Below are 21,863 nucleotides of genomic sequence, written 5' to 3'. Positions count from 1 at the left end.
ACCTTTCTCTCTTAAAATAATGCTAATTTTAATATTATAGCAAATTTACAAATCTTGATTAGATACAAATTAATTCTAATGTGGTGGATGGTCGTGTGGTTGTCATTGAAATTTCAACTTTGACTGGAAAGCAAAGTCCTGCTGAGTCCTATGGCTGGGCCCCACCCCAACCAGCCACTTTTTGAACTAGGCACAAAGTGATTTAGGAAAGAGGACATTTTTTATGGCCATAAACTTAAACACTCATACTGGTATCGGGTCATGGCAGTACCATCCAAAATCTGGCTTCATTTTGATTTTAGAATTACTATATCACATAGAAAGTGGAATTTCCTTCTTAAGTTACTATTTAGTTATTTATTATAAATAGTATTTCTATTTTGTATGATGACAATGAGGATGGTTAATTAAGGAAAGTTGTCACATTATCCACAAGAGTTTATTATAAAAAGAAAATTTAATTCAAAAGGCAAAAGAACCTTTTGAAAGCTAACTTTTCCAAATAGGAAAGAAAAGATACCATCTACAGCTTATAATTGCAAAAATATTAATAAGTTAGTTTTGATTCATACAATTACATTTCTACAATAACAGTTTCAAATTTTGTTTTGAAGCAGGGTCTCTCTCTAGCCCAGGCTGACTTGGAATTCACTATGTAGTATCAGGGTGGCCTCGAACTCAAGGCACTCCTCTTTCCTCTGCCTCTCAAGTGCTGGGATTAAAGGCATGTGACACCATGCCCGGCTGAAGAAAAATTATATATATATATATGTATATATATATGTATGTATAATATAAATATATATATATATTTAAAACAGTGAAAATATCCTCATAGAAGGGTGTTGGAAGTTTATAGTACAGAATTAGCAAAAGCTCTTAGCTTATGTGTTTAACTTTCTGTTAAAATTTAAGAGAACTGAGAAAGAAAAAATTTGTTCATTTTATGAAATTCTTTTCCTACTATTTCAACATTGCATGGATAAAAAAAGTTCCATCAAATATTGGGGGGGATTTAATAAAAATGATTTATTTAGTTAGAAATTCCTAACAAGATTTTTGCTATTTCATCCTATTTGTTAAACATCACAGTAACAAACTACATAGTTAGTTTTCATTTCTTAATATGTATTGTTGCCTAAGAAAAGGAAGAATAATTGAGAAAGGAAAGAAAGCAGGCATTAATGAATGTAAACAGATTGTTCAGTGTTCTTGTTCTTCTACAGGTAAAAACAAATGGAGTCTCTGGTTTCAAACAAGAGCCATCATTAAAGAGTGACCCATTTGAAGATCTCTCACTTAATCTGCTTGCTGTTTCAAAGGCTCCGCTACCTGTTCAGACACCGCCCATTCTAGCCCCAGACCCAAAGAGGCTAATTCAGTTGCCTTCTGCAACACAGAGTAATGTTAATAATACTTTGAGTTCTGCAAGTTGCATGCCAACCATGCCTCCAATTCCAGCGCGGAGTAAATCACAGGAAAGTATGAGAAGTTCTCCAAATCCATTTCTTACTAGCTTGGCCAGCACAAACCCTTTTACTGACAGGACTCCTGCTCCTGGAAACCCATTCAGAGCCCAGCCCCAAGAATCAGAGGCAACTTCTTGGTTTTCCAAAGAAGAGCCTGCTTGTAACAGTCCTTTTCCTCCTCTCATGCCCCTTGGTCAGCACACAAGCAAGCCTTCATGTTTGCTCGATGGTTTTAAGGACAGTTTGGATGTGCAGGGACAGTCTACCGTAAAAACAAGCAACCCTAAAGGATGGGTAACCTTTGACGAAGAAGAGGACTTTTCTGTGAAAGGAAAGTCCAAATCGGCTTGTCTAGACTTCCCAGGTGATGAGCCAGGTCCACTGGACGAGGACTGGAATAAGGGCGCACGCGTGTCTTTCTGTGTGTTACCGTCTAGAAGACCCCCTCCACCTCCTGCCCCCCTCCTCCCGCCCAGCACTGGCACTTCTCCAGCAGATCCTTTCACAACCTTGACGTCTAAGTCATCTCTCACACTGGACTTTACAGAAAGATAATGTTATATGACAAGAAAGAAGGTTTTATTGTTTTGGGTTTTTTGTTGTTGTTGTTTGTTTGTTTTGGCAGGGTAGAGCCAAACAAGCTGGGCATTAGTTACTCAATATGTGCAATAAGTGATTGTTAAATGCACTGATACCTTCATGAAGTACCAATATTTGATGTGTACAAAGTTGGAATATGTGTATATTGGAAATAAGAAAATATCTTTCTCATTTTAACTGGAGTTTGGGCGTCTTTTACTTCAGATGAATAGGAGACAGCAGTAGCCATTTAAAAAAAGTGCTTAAAACTATTTTAGAAAATAGACCTTACTTGGAAATTCCTTATCAGTCTTTGAAAACTCACAAAAACTCTCACAACTTTCAGCTGTCATTACTGCCAGCCCTTTTGTACTGTTGACAACTGGTGTTCATGAGTATTTACCAAAGAGCTGCCAGCATCATGGTGAAACAGTTTTGAAAAGTATTGCTTTAACAAAAAGGGGTATATATAGATACACACACACGTACACATTTACAGAACTTAAGTTCATAAAACTTAAGTCCTAGGATATAAGTCTGATCAGAATTCACCTAAAAATTCTTATGCTCCATGTTTCAATGTCATTTCCAAAACGACGGCTGCTGGTCATACTTCAGATGTTTCATTCTTATACCCCAAAGTAGACTGGTCCTATTACAGACCCTGTTTGCTACTGTCCCACACCCTACTCCTTCCAGGTTGCTCCTCCACGTGCTTTTCTCTTGGAGGCAGGTTCCCACTTGATGACAGTGTATTTTGTGGCAGGTCTTGTGGACAGATTCACTGGCCCTCTCAGAACTGTACTGGCCTTACGTTAGGGAAGGCGCATACCACTGAATTCAGTGGGAGAGAGTAGAGCTAAATGTAATGTCTCTCTGGACACTAAGGTTTGTGTTGCCCTCCACCCCCTCTCCCCCACACGTCTGTATGCTGCTATTACTCTGGAACTTTGCTGTTAGCAGGGAAAGCAGCTGTCCGAGTGCTTTGAATTAGGAGCACACCCAGTGTGTGTACCGTCCCACTTAGGCTATTACACAACCATCTATGATGCTGCTTTAATGTTTTAGAGGCTATACCTCAAATTAGCTATGGATTTTGTCTCCTGCACTGCCAGTATGCTAGTGATCCTGCTCTTAATTTTGTGAAGTATACAGAATTTTTACAGAACATAGTGTTTTGATATCATTAAATATCAATCAGAAAACTCCTTGAGCAACTTGCGTTGTCAGTTTAAGTTAAAATCATCTTTACCCACTAAAACTTAATGTTCCTTTTCTATAAAAAGAGTTATGTGTGTGCACCTAGACGCCTGTGTCCATGCGTGACCGTTAAGGATGTGCATCGGGAGACGTACAGAAGTCCGTGGCTGACAGCGGTCACCGCACGTGCAAAAGCACAGCATACTGCGCTGCACTTCCAACATGAAGCCAACCTCTTAGGACAAAGCACTTTTTAAAAATGCTCAAATGTTATCAAAGTACTATCTTTATAAAAGCAATCCTCTGGGAACAGCCAGGATTTGCTATTAGAAATAACTCCTGTGAGTTTTATATTGTGCTTTTTAGGAGTTCTGATCATTTCAGCAGTAGTATATTTTAAGCAGCAGTATTACTATAAGCAGTGTGCTTCAGAATGTGAATTAACTTGTTGAAATTTGTGGCTTTAACATCTGTGTGATTAGTGTATATGGTATTTGCTGTTCATTAGCAAAATAATTCATTGTTAGGTAAACTTCAGTAGTGCAACTTGCAATTCTGTGAGCAGTGTTTCCTGTTGGGTATAAACTACTACCTGAACTACACATATCAGCTGCAGCTCAGTCTTGGTCAGGGAAAGTATGTTTGACAAGATGCTGGAAATGCACAAAGTTAAAGGAAGTTTCAAGGTATGCTGCAAGTAACTAGCCATTATTCTGTGTATTAAGTATTTACCAGTTCTGTTGAAACAGAGCAGAAATTAGACACTACGAATCTCCTTGTGGATTTTTGTTCACTATAGTAGATTGCTGTTTATATGTATGTAAGAATTTTATTGCTTATGTGGCATACAATATTTATAAGTATCCTTATAGAAGTACAGTATTAAAGTCAGTGGAATACATTCTGTACATACCCTGTGAAATGTGCTGTCTGTCATATGAAATAAATATATCTGTCTTTACTGTGTAGACTACTTCACTTAAAAGGGAAGAATTTTTCTTAGCCATCTGCTTTGTACTTTACATGTGCAGATTTAATGGTATTTGGGGAAAATGGCTTAGCTCTTTTTTTTTTTTTCCATTGGCAAATGACATAAAAGGATTCATTAGTACATTTTCATCCCTGGGTATCAAATGGTTTGCTTATTTGCTTCTCACGCTGGTCCCCTTCCTCCACCAAATAGTCCGCCTTCTCTCTTTTTTTTTACTGGCATATAGATTATACATGATAGTGGGTTTCATTATGACGTCTTCATATTTGCATTGCATGTGCTTTGATCATATTCACCCCCATCACCCTCTCTCATCCCTGACCCGTGGGTCCCCGTTGCCCCAGTAGTCGTTGCCCCACTTTGCCTTTTGCCAGGGAGATGGGGGGACTGGCAGCCAAATGAGATGGGTTAGTGCTCCTTACAGTAGAATGGGCAGCTTGTCTGTAGCTACACCAATGAAGAAAATCACTGTGTCCTCAAAGTGCTCAAGAGCCTCACGTGCCTCCCCCTTCCATGATGAAGTGTTGAGAGGCCATCCCAACTGCCATGTTATGAGGACAGTGCCCCACCTTTTCCTCTGGCTCGTTCCCTGAGCCTTGAGGCTAGTATAGATAAGCCATTTAGGGTTGAGCATGCTGCAGTCACTTAACCCCAACACTGTCTAGTTACAAATCTCTGTAGTAACTGCCACCCTCATTCTTTCAGCTTTTTGTCTTTCTCCTCTTTACCTTTTCTTACTCCCTCCCTGTTCACTGTCTTCTGTTATAACATATATATGTTTTAAGTTCTACATGAGAGAGAACACATGATATTTGCCCCATCTAAATCTAGTTTATTTCAGTACATGTGATGATCTCGATTGGATCCATTTCCCTATAGATGATGACATCATATCCTTTATCAATCTTGGTGGCTATCTAGGCTGATTCCTTATCTTAGTTACTGTAAGTATCTGTGGTGTGCTGCCTTATTTAGATTCCTATGGGGGTAATACCCAACAGTAAAATAGCTAGGTCATAGGGTAGATCTATTTTTAGTTTTTTGAGGAACCCCCATCCTGATGTCCTCAGTCGCTGTACCATTTTATATCCCCACCAGCGATGTACAAGGGCTGCTTTTTCTCTTGTATCCTCACCAGTATTTATCATAATTTCTTTTAAGGTTATAACCATAGCAGAGGATTGGGTTAAAGGTCCATTACACCTCCACTGTGTCCTCTGCTAGTACATTTTTTAAACTTTTTATTTAAGGCTCAAAAATACCTTTTTGCATATTGGCTTCTTGGTTTTTACTTTTTAATTTTTAATCCCATTTTTTACCTTTTCCTTAAAAATACTGAACACTGGGCTGGAGAGATGGCTTATCAGTTAAGGCACTTGCCTGCAAAGCCAAAGGACCAGTTTGATTCCCAAGGACCCACATAAGCCAGATGCACAAAGTGGCCCATGTGTCTGGAGTTCGTTTGCAGCAGCTGTAGGTCCTGGCATGCCATTATCTTTCTCTTCCCCCTCCCTCCCTTCCTCTCAAATAAAATTGAACACTTCATGAATTTACATGTCATCCTTGCTCTGGGGCCATGATAATCTCTATCATTCCAATTTTAGTATATGTTCTGCCAAAGGGAACACTGTTTTAATGGTAACCACTTTGACTAGGCTGTGATGGAATCTCAATGTACTTTTGAAATTTGTTTTATTTGCATGTGTATGGGTACACCAGGGCCTTTTGCAACTGCAAATGAACAAACCCCAAACACTTTCAGCACTTTTTGCCTCTGGCTTACATGGGTAGCTTGGGAATTGAACCATGGTGCAGGCTTTGCAAGTAAGTGCCTTTAAGGATGCTGTTCCATCTCTCCAGCCCTTCAGTGTACTTTTTATTTGCATTGTCATAATAGGTACCGATGTTGGATATTTTTTCATATATTGGCCTTTTACTAACTCAACAATCTCTGTGGTGGTTTAACTGTAAAATACCTGCCATAGCTTTATGCATTGATGATTAAACCTCTGTTGTAGTGTGAATCAGATGTGCTCCATAAACTTGTGTGTTCTAAATGTCTGGTCCCCATTTGGTGGTAACTTGGAAAGTAGAGCCTTGTTGGAGGTCTGTTTCTGGGGGCAAGCTTAGGGGGGTTATAGTCAGCTCTCACTTTCCAGAGTTCAGCTCACTCTCCTGCTACTGTTTTCCACCTGCTGTTGGCAAGGAGCTGATGTACAGCCTCTGCTCATACCATCATGAAACTTCCCCTCAAGCCAAAATAAAACTTTTCCTTCTATCAGCTGCTTTTGGTTGGGCATTTTATCCCAGCACCAAGAAGGTAAGTACAACAATAAATTGGTACCAAAGGAATAAGGTCATTACTGCTATAAACCTGACCATGGCTTTTGGCCTTTTGGAACTGATCAGTGGCAGAAATGTGGAAGGATTTGAAACCTTGGCCCTAGAGATGCTTTGAAGTGCTGAGGGCAGTTTGATGGAAGATTCTGGTCAGAGTTGAAAGACCTGAATGCAGAAAAAACTGAACTATGAGGCTTTCATTTCTCCAGACAGTGGTTAAGAGTAAGGGATTTTCAGAAATAACTACTCATTATTAAGCTTATGCAAGGGCTGGAGAGATGGCTTAGTGGTTAAATGCTTACCTGCAAAGCCAAAGGACCCTGGTTTGATTCCCTAGTACCCATGTAAAGCCAGGTGTACAAGGGGTGTCTGGAATTTGTTGCAATGGCTAGAGGCCTCGCACATCCATTCTTTCTCTCTACCTCTCTCATAAATATTTTCAAAAGAAGTTTATGCAAGTTGGGTGTCATGATGCACAAGTGTAATCCCAAGCATTGAGGAAGTGGAAACAGGAAAATCAGGAGTTCAAGGCCAGTTCTAGCTGCATGGCATTCATGAGACCAGCATAGACTATATGAAACCATGTTTCAAAAAAACCCAAAAGATGTCATGTACACGGTACCACATGCTATGTACTAACCTCTTGGGATTGACTTTTTGGATATAAGGTGTGAATAGTTTTCTCCTTGTTATTGCTAAGTACAATCCAGTGGTAGGGACATACTGCAGTCCATTTAATCATTCACCCCCTGAAAGATGTCTGGAATGTTTCCAGTTACAGGCTATTACAAATAAAACTGTCAATGTAAGTTTGCATGTCTGTGCGTTGAATATGCAGGAATGCAATCGTTTGGTCATCTAGTGGTAGCCTCCTTCAATCTTTTTCAAAACTACTGATAGGAGACACAAACTGGCTGGGCAGTTTAGGAGTGAGGGACCCAAAATAAATAGTTTTCTTTTGGCTAAGTGCAGAAATTGTCCTTAGGCCTATAGGAGAAAATGTAGTTCATTACACTTTATTACAGGTCAGAAATGTCAAAAGAATCTGGCCTTTCCTTATCTGGCCCCTTGTAGAGTCAGTCCTTTCACTCCCTCCCTAGAGAATTCCAAAATTCCTGACCCTAGGATCCAGCATCAGGAGTAAACTGGCTAAACCAGGCTCATAAAAATCTATAAACCTGGTCTTCCTCATGTAGCCACTTCCCATCAAAATACCCAGAACTGGGGCTGGTGAGGTGGCTTAGCAGTAAAGGCACTGGCCTGCAAAGCCAAAGGAGCCAGGTCAGGTTCCCCAGGACCCACATAAGCCAGATGCACAAGGGGGCGCACACATCTGGAATTCATTTGTGGCTGGAGGCCCTGGCATACCCATTCTTTTTTGCTCCTCTCTTCTCCCTTCTCTCTCTCTAATAAAAATTTAAAGAAATGTTCAGGGCTAGAGATAGCTCAGTGGTTAAGGCACTTAAAGGAAAAGCCAGTGGAACCAGGTTCAATCCCCCAGTACCCATGTAAGCCAGATGCAGTAGGTAGTGCACGTGTCTGGTGTTCATTTGCAGCGGCTGGAGGCCCTGGCCTGCCCATACTCTCTGTTTCTGTGTGTCTCATTAAATAGATGGTAGATGATAGGTAGGTAGGTAGGTAGGTAGATAATTTTTAAAACCCCAGAACTGAGTTTCTATCTGGGCTTCTCAAACCCCCTCTTGCCTCTGTAGGCAAGAAGAGCTCCACCTTGCTTCCTTCTCATGTTCTAGGCTTAAGCGCCTCTCCTCCTGAAGTTGTTTTTTCAAGGTAGGGTTTCACTCTAACCCAGGCTGACCTGGAATTCACTATGTAGTCTCAGGGTGGCCTTGAACTCATGGTGATCCTCCTACCTCTGCCTCCCAAGTGCTGGGATTAAAGGCATGTACCAGCCACTGTCCTGAAGTTTTAAGCTATAATAAAATCTTTCTGAACTTTATCCTCAAGTCTGTGGATTTCATTCTTCAAATTCATAAGGAACCAGCATCACCCCAAATTAACTGGTGCATTGGCATACAAGAAACCCCCAAGTCCCCATATCACTACCAAGTTGCTGTCCTAAGTGCCTGCCCATTTACATGCCTATCAACACGTATGAGTAAGCCTTTGTCTGCACCCTTGTCAGTTCATGTGTACTTTAAAGTTGACCTTTGAAATTTGAAAAGTTCTTTCCTTTTTTAAATTATCTTTTATTTATTATAGGTGAGAGAGAGCGGGGGAGGGGGCACCAGGGTCTCTAACCACTGCACACTACACATGTGCCACTGTAAAGAGCGCAAAATGTTATATTTCTCTACATTTCTTTATACCTAGCCTAGAGAAACATGAAAGTCAGGAGGCTCTGTTGATGGCAGACAAACAGAAGGCTCTGCTAATAGGTAAACAAAAGGCTTTGCTGGGATGAATAGCATTTTCTGGGGCCTGCATTGTTGAACAAACTCCTTAAAATGAGGGGGACTCCTGGTCATAGGCCTACCTCACAACCCAGGTGGCGCTGCCAGTACCTGACCAACAGACCTATTTACAAGTTCTGTTTTCTACTTTTATGGCTGTAACTGTCACATGTAAATTATAATTTATGGCTTAATTACCATCCTGTTTCTTTATTATAAAAACTAACAGTCTGAACAGTTCAGAGCTTTTCACTCAGAATTTGGAGCATACCAGACTATCCTTTTTTTCCCTTTTCTATATTTTTTACCTAACAAAACTTTACCTCACATTCCGTGAGTCAATGGTCTTACTAGTGCGACACCGGACCCCATAACACCACCATGTGCATCCAGCTTGCATGGGATGTGGAGAATCGAACCTGGGTCCTTAGGCTGGAGAGATGGCTTAGTAGTTCTTTCCTTATTATATAGATTTTGAACCCTGCTAGTGGAGGTTGCTCACACATGGGGGAATCTAATAACTCACTACAGCATTCTCTCTGGAAGAGGGTAAGTTTACTCTAGATTTTCATGGAGAGATCTAGTAAGATGACCTCATCACAACAAAACTGTCCTGGTTTTATGACTATTTGAATTTGCCTTTGCTATTGTTGCTTCTTTGACAGCTAACTGTAAACACCGAGGGGGGGGAGGGGAGGAGTCGTGGTGATTGGACATGCTACTGTGCTCCTTAATCGACGACTGACCGGAATATTTTAGGGGACAGCGGGCCTCTTAAGTGTCCCTAAACATGCGAATCCGAGGCAGCAGAAGTAAGTGCGGGCCATCGCCCTGGCCCAGGCTGCTGAGAACTAAATACCTATGCGGCCGCGGAGCTCGCCGGCTTGAAATTCCCAAAGAGAGGGCTTAGCAGTTAAGGCGCTTGCCTGCAAAGCCAAAGGACCCAGGTTCGATTCTCCAGGACCCACGTTAGCCAGATGCACAAGGTGGAGCATGCGTCTGGAGTTCGTTTGCAATGGCTGGAGGCCCTGGCACGAGGCACTCATCCTCTCTCCCTCTTCCTCTCTCTCAAATAAATAAATATAATAAAATTTTTTAAAATTCCCACTGAGTGCCGCGGAGGAGGCACTTCCGGAAGCAGAGCGTGCCTACGGCGGAAACGCCTGGGTTTACAGAGGCTGCGGCCTAGCAACGACTTAGCAACCCCCCACCCTTAGCCGGCTTATCTCCTGGTCTAGCACCTCGGGTCCACACAACCACAAGAGCCGCTGAGCTTGTGTTTGAGTTTCCGGGGCAACAGCTACTTCCGGCAGCGGGACTCACTCCGGGGCAGCAGCTACTTCCGGCAGCGGGACTCCGGGGCAACTACTTCCGGCAGCGGCCCTCCGCGAACACCCGGCCGGGTCGCTCTCCGACGACGGCGCGGCCCGTGGCTCGGGCCAGCAGCTGCTGGGGGGAGAAGGGATCGCGAGTGTTGGAGCACTGCAAGCTCCCCACCCGTCAGGCTTGAGCTAGCGGCTCCTCAGGCTTTGTGTTTCACCGTTGCTTCTGGCAACAGCCACTTCCGGGGGCGAGGTCCGCTCTTTTTCCCCTCCCTCCCCGGCCCGCGGGGGCGCGCGAGCCCGAGGTTCCGCCTGTCGGCAGCGGTTAGCGGGTCGCCCCCCAGTTGGCCTCCAGGCCTCGTATCACCGTCCCTTGCGGGCCCGACGCCGCGGCGGGGGGACCCTCGGGGACGCCATGGTTCTCCTGCATGTGAAGAGAGGCGACGAGAGCCAGTTCCTGCTGCAGACGCTCGGGAGCGCCGAGCTGGAGGAGCTCACGGTGCGGGTGACCCGGGTCTACAACGGGCGGCTCAAGGTGCAGCGGCTCTGCTCAGGTGAGGCCCCCCCGCCAGGCTTGCGGAAACGGGGTGATCCTGCCTGACGTTGTACGAGGCTCTCGGGCAGGCCGGGGGCAAGGATTTTCAGTAGCTGGTGGGAGGGAGGAGGATGGATGGAGTGCCAAGGATTTAGAAAAAAAGAAAAAAAAAATGAAATGCGGAGGGCGTGGGGACTGGAGAGATGGCCCAGCGGTTAAGGCGTTTGCCTGCGAAGCCTAAGGACCCAGGTTCTATCCCCCAGGACCCACGTAAGCCAGCTGCACAAGGGGGCGCATGCGTCTGGAGTTTGTTTGCAGTGGCTGGAGGTCCTGGTGCGCCCGTTCTCTTATTTGCCTCTCTCGTTAATAAATAAAATTTTAAACGTTTAATAAAGAAAAAAGACCTTCAACCGGAGAAACCAGTGTGAGTCTCTGGAGCCAGGATTTTGGGGTGCTAATAACAGAGTGGACAGTGGACTTAGTCAAAAGGAGGGAACCGGGCTGGAGGGATGACTTAGCGGTTAAGGCGTTTGCTTGCAAAATCAGAGGACCCAGGTTCGATTCCCCAGGTCCCACGTTAGCCAGATGCACAAGGGGGTTCATGTGCCTGGAGTTCGTTTGCAGTGGCTGGAGGCCCTGGCGCGCCCATATTTCTCTCTCTCACTCTCTCTCTCCCCCCTCTTTCTCTGTCAAAGAAATAAATAAAGATTTTTTTTTTTTTTTTAAAGGAGGGAACCGAAAGATCCGGCTGGTGTCGTGGAATTACATATGTGGGGTTGAATGATAGCTAGGGGTGGGTGGATGGATGGGTTGACAAAAGGTGAAAGCCCTGTTTTTAGACTTGGCAAAGAGTTTTCCGCCGTGAATCCGTGGCTTTGGGAAAGTTCTTCATAAGTAGAAAGATGTGTTGTTTTCTGTCTCCTTGGAAACAGGGCCCCTCCCCTGTTAACAGTTGGTCATCAGTCACACTCTGAATCACCGAAAGTGGAATGGAAATCTCGCCTCCATCCCTGTTTGTGCTGTCCAGTCTGCGTCCACTAGCCACGTGTAATTATTGAGCATTTGAAATGTGGCTAATGTAACCAAGGAACTGAGCTTTTCCTTTTATTCTATTTAAGTTACTATGACTTTAAAACCCCACGTTAGTTACTTCCTTAGAACACGTAGCGCCACTCAGTATTTCTGCTGCAGGTGTGTTCTACGGGTTGAGTGATTCACTAGCTCTTTACATAGGTGACAACTGTGTAAAACAAGTTCATATGTCTATTAAAGCAGTAAATTATTTTTGCACCATGGAGGCCTTCCTAAGGGACATGGTCCGCTCATGGAGCACACATATTTTCTGAATTAAATGTAACTGCTTCTTCCAACACAGGCTCAAGATTAAATGTCACTTTATTATTTTTTTAATTTTTATTAGCATTTTCCATGATTATAAAAAAATACCCAATGGTAGTTCCCTCCCTCCCCTCCCACACTTTCCCCTTTGAAATTCCATTCTCCATCATAGTACCTCCCCATTAAATGTCACTTTAAAATCACAGTGTTTGAGGAGAAAAGGAACTCAGTGATGTCTTTAACATTGTAAGTGAGAGCCATGCCGGTGAACTGAGAACCCACTGGTACATTGTACAGTTGTAATTGTGCACTGGGACTCGGCGGGTGCTGGTGTTCAGCCTTAGACAAGGTTCAGGCCAGTCCTTTGTCCTACCAAGTGTTCAGTCTAGAAGAATGAAGAAGCAGTAAGCGACCCATTCAGTTACACCATTTTCTTCCATAGTACTGTTAGGGGTTTTGTGGTGTCTTCCCAGCGCTATGGGACCCTCTAGTCCATGTGCCTCCCTCACAGGCAGGGAAGAAGAGCCGCAAGAAGGGAGAGAGGAAGGCAGGCAATATTGCCAGGTTTAAATGTAGACTGGTCGAGGGGGTTGGGAGGAGGTAAATACATATAAAATAGGACGAAGCCATGCATTTAAATAGTGACTATAGCAGCAGAAAACCAAGGCCATATACACTGTCTTAGAGTTACTGTCTTACAGTTGAGGGGTATACATTGCCTTAAATGCTCCCCATTTATCTAAATCATTTCTAATAGTTCATACAAAGTTTTCTCTTATTTATTTATTTATTTGACGGGGGGGGGAGAGAGAGAGAATGGGTGCACCAGGGCCTCCAGCCACTGCAAACAAACTCCAGACGCGTGTACCCCCTTGTTCGGCTGGCTAAAGTGGGTCCTGGGGAATCGAACCTGGGTCTTTTGGCTTTGCAGGCAAACACCTTAACCACTAAGCCATCCTTCCAGTCCCAATGTTTTCTTTATACGTGGGATGTCAACAAGCTTCAGAAGACAGCTGTAAGTTGAGGAAGATGGGGAGGTTAACAGACTGCCTTGAATGCCTCACAAGGTGATGTTGAGGTCGTGGGTGTTTATTCTATAACTCCTGAGTTCCAGGCAGAGTAGACTCAGCAGCCAGACCTCCTGCGATGGAGGGATGGTTTCTGAATCTCTCAGCTTTCACTCCCTGAAGACGAACTGTGGTTTTGTCTATGATCAGGGGCAGGTCTGGCACATAGCTAGTGGTATGTGTTAAATAAAATACTGAGCCAACTGGGCCAGACCCGACTCCCTGTCAGGACTGTTGCATTCCTGTGAAGTCTAGGTGTTGTGATTGTGAGGCAATACTGTCTGACTTTCCCTTGTATTTTAGAAATGGAAGAACTGGCGGAACATGGCATATTTCTCCCTCCTAACATGCAAGGACTGACCGAGGAGCAGATCGAGGAGCTGAAGTTACGGGATGAATGGGGAGAAAAATGCATACCTAGTGGAGGCTCAGTTTTTAAAAAGGATGAGATTGGACGAAGGAATGGCCACGGTAACCCAGCCTCTCTTTCCTGTGTGTGTGCCTGCGTGTGCCAGTAAGCACGAAGACGCTCTTTTCGTTACAAAATGCAGCCTCATCATTTCTGAACAAACTTAGGAAAGACTGCATTGTGAAATTTCTTGTGGTAAAACTAATCACCTGGATGGATGAGAGGGATGAGGAGCCTGTGCCTGCTTGCTCTTGTCAAGCAGCCCCTGCCTCATAAGCACATTAGATGGGTACAGAGTTGCTGTTTGTGTAGGTACCGATGGATGAGCGCTAGTAGTTTCAAGCAGCCCCATCTGATCATTTTTAGCATCTTGTCCTTAACGGATTGGAAGCTCATTGGTGTTAATATTTGCATATTTGGGGGTTGATTTCAAAGTGCTGAGTGGGAAAAGGGCATTCATGTCAGCACTTAACTCAGGGGCCTGCCTTCGGTGCGCTGAGGAAGTCACCCTGTCACTAGATGGCTGTTTGTGAGGATTCAGAAAGGAAAAGGGTCCTTTCCTAGCTTGTCCTTTTTTATTTATTTATAATTTTTTTGCCTGTTTTTTTTAAATTTTTATTAGCATTTTCCGTGATTATAAAAAAATCCTGTGTTAATCCCCCCCCCACTTTCTCCTTTGAAATTCCATTCTCCATCATATTGCTTGTCCCTTTTTAAATTTTAAAACTCCATTTTATTGTAGGCCCATTCATGCTCTCCCTTAGCCTGCCAAGTGCTAGAATTATGTGTGTATGTGCTACCACACCCAGCTTTAAAAACTACATATAAAAAACTATAACTGAACATTTACCAAACACCTGAGTATCTACTATGTGCCTAAAACATTGTTAAGACCAGAAGAAATATAAACCAGTATTTTATATAGCCTGTATGAGATGTATGTATGTATGTATGTATGTATGTATGTGTTAGTTACTTTTCTTGTTGCTATGGCCCAATACCTGACAAGAAGCAATTTAGAGGAGGGATGGATGTGGAGGGAATACAGTCCAGCATGGTGGAGAAGGCAGTGTGGCCGCAGCACGAAGCAGCTGGTCACGTTCAGTCTGTAGTCAGAGAGCAGAGAGAGGCGAAGGCCAGTGTTCGTCTTACTCTGGTCTTTTCTTCAGGACCGCAGCCCATGGAATGGAGCTGCCCACAGCTAGAGTAGGTCCTCCCACTTCAAACCAACCTGATGTAGAACCTCCTTCACACACTTGCCCAGAGACTTGTCTCCTAGGTGAGTCTAGATCCAGTTAAGTTTGACACTTGAGAGTTACTGCCGCAGTATATATAGAGAGTAATGTGAATTCCTATGATTATTTTTTTCTTTTTTTGGTTTTTGGAGGTAGGGTCTCATGCTAGCTTATGCTAACCAAGAATTCACTATGTAGTCTCAGGGTGGCCTTGAACTCACAACAATCCTCCTACCTCTGCCTCTCAAGTGCTGGGATTAAAGGTGTGCGCCACCACGTCTGGCTGTTATTTCCTTTTAATTTTAACCTGGGAAATGCCCAGTTGTCTTCCACATACATCTTTTTATAGCTAATCTCATTGTTGATCTGGAGAGATTCTTTGTTTTTTTGAAGGAATTACATCAGTAAGAAAAAACATTCTCTTCGAACAAGTTGGTTAGTTTATTTTTCATCTTTAAGTCAGTATGTTCTTTTATGACATGTATGTGCCTAGTGTGTACAGTGTGATATGTGTGTTATGTATACATGTGTTTGTACAGAGGCACATGCCCTAGGTGCACAGAGGACAACATTGGGTCTGCAGAGTCTCACTGAACCCAGGCTGCCCTTCTCCTCAGACTAACCAAGAAACCTCTGCAGTTTTCCTATCTGGGCTCCCTGTAAGACTGGGGTTACAGGCATACATGGCCCCAGCATCTTTTTACATAGGTTCTGGAAATCTAACCCAGATGGTCTCAAGCCCTCATGCTTGTATGGCAAGCACTTTTAGATGTGAGCCTTCTCCACAGTCCCAGTATGTTCTTAAATTAGCCATTTCTTTTCTAGAACATTTTTTTATTTCTAATATTCTCATTGTCTAGTTAATACTTTTACTTATTAAAAACATATGATTTGGACCTGTCTCATGTTCCCTAGATTTGGGGATTTAGTGTCCATTGTGTTTGCTTTTAAACTTGCAAGTTATACTTTCCCCCTTCTTGACTAAGGATTAACAAACTTATGGACCATGTACAAAATTCAGCCAGGTTTTGGACAAATGAAGTTTTGCCGGGCACACATGTAATCCCAGTACACAGGAGGATTGGATGTTCCAGTCCAGCCTGGCTACATAGGAAGAGCCTGTACACATACATATATACACATACATACATGCATGCATGCATGCATACATACATACATACATGATTTTATTGGCATGTAGCTGCCACGTCATTTATCTGCATCTGCTTTTGTAGCTGTGGTGGCAAGTTGAGTATCTGCTCTGTAGCCTGAGAAACCTAAAATAGTTTCATTATCTGACTCCTTGCAGAGCACATTTGATGCCTGTCTATCCAGTGACGTTTACTGCTGGCTTTTGTAGCCTTTGCCCAGTTGCATAAAGAATGCTGAGCCGGGCGTGGTGGTGCACGCCTTTAATCCCAGCACTCGGGAGGCAGAGGTAGGAGGATCGCTGTGAGTTCGAGGCCACCCTGAGACTACATAGAGAATTCCAGGTCAGCTTGAGCTAATGAGACCCTACCTCGAAAAAAAAAAAAAGAATGCTGAGGCCTCCACAGCCAGACTTCTATATCCCTCCTGTAGATCCTGGACTTGCACACTCATTTAATACATTCCCTGGCTCAGACAGAAGGGCTTAAGAGAGTTCAGAGGAGTTTGAAGGAGGCTCTGCATTTGATGTTGTCTCTTTCCTCTTCTGTTTTATTTCTTATAGCCCCGAATGCAAAAATGCAGCAGGTTTTAAAGAAGACTGTAGAAGAAGCCAAAGCAATAATCTCTCAGGTCAGCTTCTGAACGGGATGCTCCAAGGCTCCTCCCCTGCCCTTTGCTCTCCTCCTCCCTTGCTCCCACTCTCCCTCTCCCTCTCTCACTCATTTTCCCTATCTGGGCCTTCCAGTGACAAAGGAAGCAAGCATGTTTGGGGCGGGCCCTAGATTTCCCTTTTTACAACTGTGACAGTTGTTCAAAATCCCCCCAGTTCCTCTCAGGCAAACAGTCCGTGATGGCTCCTGTAACTGCCGGCTCGCGTGCAGCACACGTGAACTGATGCCTGCTGACTTGAGTTCTTTTACCATTTATTTATTTATTTATTTATTTATTTATTTATTTATTTGAGAGCGACAGACACAGAGAGAAAGACAGATAGAGGGAGAGAGAGAGAATGGGCGCGCCAGGGCTTCCAGTCTCTGCAAACGAACTCCAGACGCGTGCGCCCCCTTGTGCATCTGGCTAACGTGGGACCTGGGGAACCGAGCCTTGAACCAGGGTCCTTAGGCTTCACAGGCAAGTGCTTAACCGCTAAGCCATCTCTCCAGCCCTTCTTTTACCTTTTTGAACGTACATTCCAAGTAGGGGAAATTTGACTACCGTGGTCATAAAGTAGCCCTCTAGGTACATGGTTGACATTGTATGTGTTTACTATGAAGTGGTTTTTAGAATTGTCTTCGGTGTTTATATAAAAACTTTCATGGGATGAAGAGCATGACTAATTCCAGAGCTAGGAAAATAACGTGCACCTGGAGGAAGAGCGGTCAAGGATGTTTAGACAGTTGGTGTTTTTGCTAGTCACGGTGACTTGAGTGTTACCACCCATATCTGCAAGTCTTTTTGGCATAATGGCATTTTCTTCCACTCCTCCCAACTAACTCCGAAAAAACTTTTTTCTAAACATTTCCCAAACTCTTTTAAGATTTTACCTAATGTTTTTTTAAGAATACTTTTATTTATTTACTGGTTTTTTGTTTTTTTGTTTTTTTTTTTTTTTTGAGACTTGTTCTATAACCTTGGTTGACCCGGCACTCAACTACGTAGCCTAAAACCATGCTTTGAATTCACAGTGACCTTCTGGAATAGCTTGCCTCGTTTCCATCCTTTGTATCCAAGATACATATGGCCAAAGTACGTTCCTCCTCGTCCCGTCACCCCAGCACATCTCGGGACATGGGAAGTAACAGTGTCCCAGCATTGTTCTGCCCCATCTGTCCACGTGGCGGTCTGTCCTACCCTGCACGCCCCTCCTTCCCCTTGCCAGTATGCTTACCACAGTCCCTTGTTCTCAGCCCCTTCTCCCTCGGCATTTTATATTCTGTCCAAGGCATTTCCATCCCTTTGCAGATCCCTCCTCCACAAGACTGCTGTTCTCTGTCCCAACTTGGAAACAATTTCCAGCCCACACTTAAAACTCAGCTTTTCTACACTGAGTTCATTGTTTTCCTCATCCTCCTCCCTCTGAACTCTACACCTCAGAAGAAGCAACTCCTATGGGTGTTTCTGCTTCCATTCACAGAACCAGCAGCGTCGTGGTCCTATACAGGTCATACTCGATGTCACTTTGAGCCCGTCTGTGCCCCTGCTTGTCCTGAAGCAGACTGCCCCATCTCTACCGTTCCCGCCCCTTGGGTCTCGGGCCGCATGGAGCTGCCATCTTGCCCATCTGTGCCACTAGCTTTGGGTGTGTGCCGTGAGCTTCTCTCTGGCGCTGCTCACTGTCAGCTCCTTGCACAGCCGTGGTGTGCTGGGCTGGGTCCTGAAGTAGACCACAGTCTCTGGAGCAAGAACTGTGTGACTCTTTTTGGTTGTGCCACTGTGTCTGGCAAAGGTCTTCTATGAAAGCTTAGTGAGTTCATAAAACCAATCATGTTGCCTCATCCACTTTCAGAAACAAGTGGAAGCCGGTATCTGTGTTACTATGGAGATGGTGAAAGATGCCCTGGACCAGCTTCGAGGTGCAGTGATGATTGTCTATCCCATGGGGTTGCCACCATACGATCCCATCCGGATGGAATTTGAAAATAAAGAAGAGCTATCAGGAACTCAGGTATGCGGCCCTTGGACACCCTAGAGAGGATTTGCATCCCCCCAAAGCTTTAGTGTTGATGCTCTGAGGCCATGGCTTGTTTGGCATGTTTTCTGTCTGTGCTTTGCCACGCTTCAGAGCTGAGCTGTGAGATTGGCCAGGACCCTGGGACAGTGCTCCTCAGTGCCCGCAGCTAGGGAAGGAGAGGAAGTTTGCCAGCTGCCCACTAGAAGTGACCACACATTCCTGTCTACTTTAGCTGCTGAGAAGCAAGAAGCCCAATCAATTCATGCTGCTTTCTGAGAAGCCCAGACAGATTGGTCCTTTCCCTGGAGTTTTGTATGCCCTGCTCTCTTACGTTCCATTTTGCTCTGATTTTTCCACTCATTCCTATCCTTGTAGACAGCGTATGTTCCACTAAGTCGCCTTGAGTGAGCAGAGTGTGCAGCGGCCGGCAGCCCCCCACTGCCTTTGTGCAAACCCAGCAGGGTCCCTGTGTTCTCCATGGAGCGCAGAGGGACCTTGCACGGTGACTCAGTGTCCATGACATGCGCTGCTCCCACTCCCCAGAGCTGGAAGTCCATTCTCCGGGTACGAGCTGAAAGTTAACAGGGGCCATGCTGAAGACAGCAAAGACTGAGTGAGGTGGGATCTGGGGAGCGCAGGACTCTAGACTGTCCCTGCCTGGAGCTCTGCCAAGCCGGCTCTGGGCGCTGGCATGGGACACGCCTGTGGTCATTCCCAACACTTAAAGCCGTCTCTGTGGCTGGGTGGTTGTCTCCAGGCAGGTCTCAGTGTCATTCAAGAATCAGAGGCACAGCTGTGGTGGGCAGCCAAGCAGCTGAGAAGAACCAAGAAGCTTGCAGACTATGTGGGGAAAAATGAAAAAACCAAAATTATTGTCAAGCTTCAGCAAGTAAGTGTTTTTCTTAACATTTGTGTCGGTATCGCTTACCTTCAGGTTGATGGGAATTGACAGAAGATATGAATGATTTAAACTACATGTGTGAATACTTTTAACCCTGTTGGCTCCAGTTTAAGGTTAAAAAAAAAATCCTCTCCGCATGCCAACAAAACCTGGAAGAAAATACGGCTTAATTGGCAACATCTGGTGTTTGTTTTAACTCATGGGGAGTGGAGGCTTGTCCTACGTTAATTTCAACCTGAGCAACAGGACTGTGATTGAATGAAGTTGCTCTTTAATGAAAAAATACAGCTGTGCCCCGAAACGAGGGCTTCCCAAGCTGCCAGTGCCCTGCACATGGGGAGAAGGGTCGTGGGTGTCATGTGGCGCCACCCACCTGCAAGGTGCCTTGGTTTTGTGCGCTCTTACGTCCTTACTGTATAATCTGAGCGTTCCCCTATCCCCCCTGGGCTCAGTGTGGCCTCCTTGGGAATGGCTGTTGATGGCCCCTCCGTTTCCATCCACTGGAAGTCCCATGACACTCACTTTGGGTCACCATGTTGGCAGAGGCAGTTGTAAAGCATCCGCTGTTCCTCGCCGGATCGTCCCTGAAAGCACAGCGCTGTGGCCCACGCTTGCTCTTGTCTTTGCAGAGGGGCCAGGGGCCGCCGGCGCGCGAGCCCATCATCAGCAACGAGGAGCACAAGCAGCTGATGCTGTTCTACCACCGCCGGCAGGAGGAGCTCAAGGTAGCTGTCGGGAGGTGGGCAGTTGGGCAGGTGGGCAGCAGAGCTGGTGCCCAGCCTGCATCCTGCACCGCACCCAGGGGCCGGGGCGTCCAGAGCTCTCACGTCGCCCGTGCTGTTGCCCAGCTTTCAGCTCCGAAGGGGTCGGCTGCGGGAGGGGGGCGATGTTCTTCCTTCAGTCTGTGGGCAACACCCTTTCCTGAAACGCCGTCCTGAGTAAGGCGTATTTATTTCCAGAAACTGGAAGAGAATGATGACGACTCCTGTTTAAATTCTCCGTGGGCAGACAACACTGCTTTGAAAAGACATTTTCATGGGGTAAAGGACATCAAGTGGAGACCCAGGTGAAGCTGGTTGGCAAAGCCGCCAGACGGCAAAGTGAAGTCACACAAAGGACTCGCCACCTGCTATCAAAGATGCTGAAATTTGTATTTTCCTAGTTTTAGTCTTAATTTTTCAAAAAAAAGTTATTCGAGATTTTAGAACTTACTAAATATGTTCACAAAATAAAATGTGTAAATTATTCCTGGTTCAGGTCAACTAACTGGGATCTCAGAATTTTCTCTGATAGAGTACCAAAGCCATAGCAGATGTAATTGTGACCTTTTTTTTTTTTTTTTTTTTCTTCCTCATGTCTTTGTCTCATATTCTCACAGCTGATGTTTGGGAGGGAATCTGAAAGTACCACTTCTTCACCGCGAGGGAGCAACTTCCACCTCCCACACGGAACTTGGCTGTCAGCGGCCACTAGAGGCCGCCAGCCACCGCCTGCGCTGGCTCCCACCTCTGAGCCCTGCAGTCGACCTGCTGCGAGGTCTCCGTAGTTACGTTCTGACCCTGGCGCAGGGTGGCTGTCTCTGGGGCTGACCAGGCTGACCCCAGGCTCAGCATCCTGCTTTCCCTGTGCCAAGGTTTAACCCCCACTCCTGGGGCAGGTGGTGCTGGCTTTGGCAGCTGCCATTAACTGAGCATCTGCAGGAGGCGCTGGCTCATTTGTCATCCTTTGCCTTGCTTTTTTTTTTTTTTTTTTTTTGGTTTTTGGAGGTAGGGTCTCACTCTAGCCCAGGCTGACCTGGAATTCACTATGGAGTCTCAGGGTGGCCTCGAACTCACGGCGATCCTCCTACCTCTGCCTCCTGAGTGCTGGGATTAAAGGCGTGCGCCACCACACCCAGCTTCATCCTTTGCTTTTTAAATTTCATAACCCCATAAATCACTCAAACCCTATAAACCCAGACCTTCAGCCCATGAAGTACCTCTTGGCCACCGACAGCAAAATGCACTTGCGCTTGACCTTGGCTTCCAGGATGCCATCCCCTAGTTAGAGGAAACCGCATGCTCCCTGTTATAAAGGAAGTACAAGGACAGTCCCTGCCTGGACTTCCTGTGCCACTGCCCGTCCTGCCTGAGTGCTGAGCTCCCCATCAGGGCCACAACAGGGGCTGTGGAGCCAGTACAGGTGGCCTGTGAACAGACTGCACTCGCTCAAAGACCACCTTTCCTGGAGCCAGCATCCTACCCCTA

At 45.1% G+C, this 21,863-nt stretch overlaps 2 protein-coding genes and 1 pseudogene across 14 annotated transcripts in view; 2 read left to right on the top strand and 1 right to left on the bottom strand.

Annotated features, from left to right (window-relative positions):
* Synj1 (synaptojanin 1) overlaps positions 1 to 4,210 on the top strand; it is a 94,941-nt gene extending 90,731 nt beyond the window's left edge. For 7 of the 12 annotated variants that reach the window (XM_045149332.1, XM_045149335.1, XM_045149339.1 and 4 more), the window contains one exon: positions 1,227 to 4,210. In XM_045149332.1, the coding sequence (XP_045005267.1) occupies positions 1,227 to 2,024 (798 nt within the window). In that variant the 3' untranslated portion in view covers positions 2,025 to 4,210. The remainder of the gene's footprint in view (positions 1 to 1,226) is intronic. The other 5 variants (XM_045149343.1, XM_045149342.1, XM_045149344.1 and 2 more) reach the window with 1 other exon arrangement.
* Positions 4,211 to 5,765: 1,555 nt separating this feature from the next.
* Positions 5,766 to 5,865, bottom strand: LOC123461191 (annotated as a pseudogene).
* A 4,745-nt stretch (positions 5,866 to 10,610) lies between these two features.
* Cfap298 (cilia and flagella associated protein 298) lies at positions 10,611 to 20,862 on the top strand. 2 transcript variants are annotated; one of them, XM_004654441.2, is made up of 7 exons: positions 10,611 to 10,866; positions 13,556 to 13,723; positions 16,608 to 16,675; positions 18,552 to 18,710; positions 19,474 to 19,605; positions 20,247 to 20,342; positions 20,577 to 20,862. In XM_004654441.2, exons 1-7 carry the CDS (start codon positions 10,728 to 10,730, stop codon positions 20,685 to 20,687), a joined length of 873 nt encoding a protein of 290 aa, XP_004654498.2. In that variant the 5' UTR covers positions 10,611 to 10,727; the 3' UTR covers positions 20,688 to 20,862. The 2 variants fall into 2 exon arrangements, with proteins under 2 accessions (XP_004654498.2, XP_045005899.1); XM_045149964.1 differs by lacking the exons at positions 10,611 to 10,866; positions 16,608 to 16,675 and having other exon boundaries at positions 13,646 to 13,723.
* The last annotated feature ends 1,001 nt before the right edge of the window (positions 20,863 to 21,863 follow it).

This window comes from Jaculus jaculus, chromosome 5 (genome assembly GCF_020740685.1).
Source record: "Jaculus jaculus isolate mJacJac1 chromosome 5, mJacJac1.mat.Y.cur, whole genome shotgun sequence".
Lineage (NCBI taxonomy): Eukaryota > Metazoa > Chordata > Mammalia > Rodentia > Dipodidae > Jaculus > Jaculus jaculus.
This window is presented reverse-complemented; position numbering and strand designations above follow the sequence as displayed.

Bases quoted from the DNA above. Each gene is read 5' to 3' on its own strand.
- Cfap298 (XM_004654441.2), top strand. From the start codon at position 10,728: ATGGTTCTCCTGCATGTGAAGAGAGGCGACGAGAGCCAGTTCCTGCTG. The intron at 16,676-18,551 runs GTCAGCTTCTGA...ATCCACTTTCAG, and splicing joins CCAAAGCAATAATCTCTCAG to AAACAAGTGGAAGCCGGTAT. The intron at 18,711-19,473 runs GTATGCGGCCCT...GGTTGTCTCCAG, and splicing joins AAGAGCTATCAGGAACTCAG to GCAGGTCTCAGTGTCATTCA.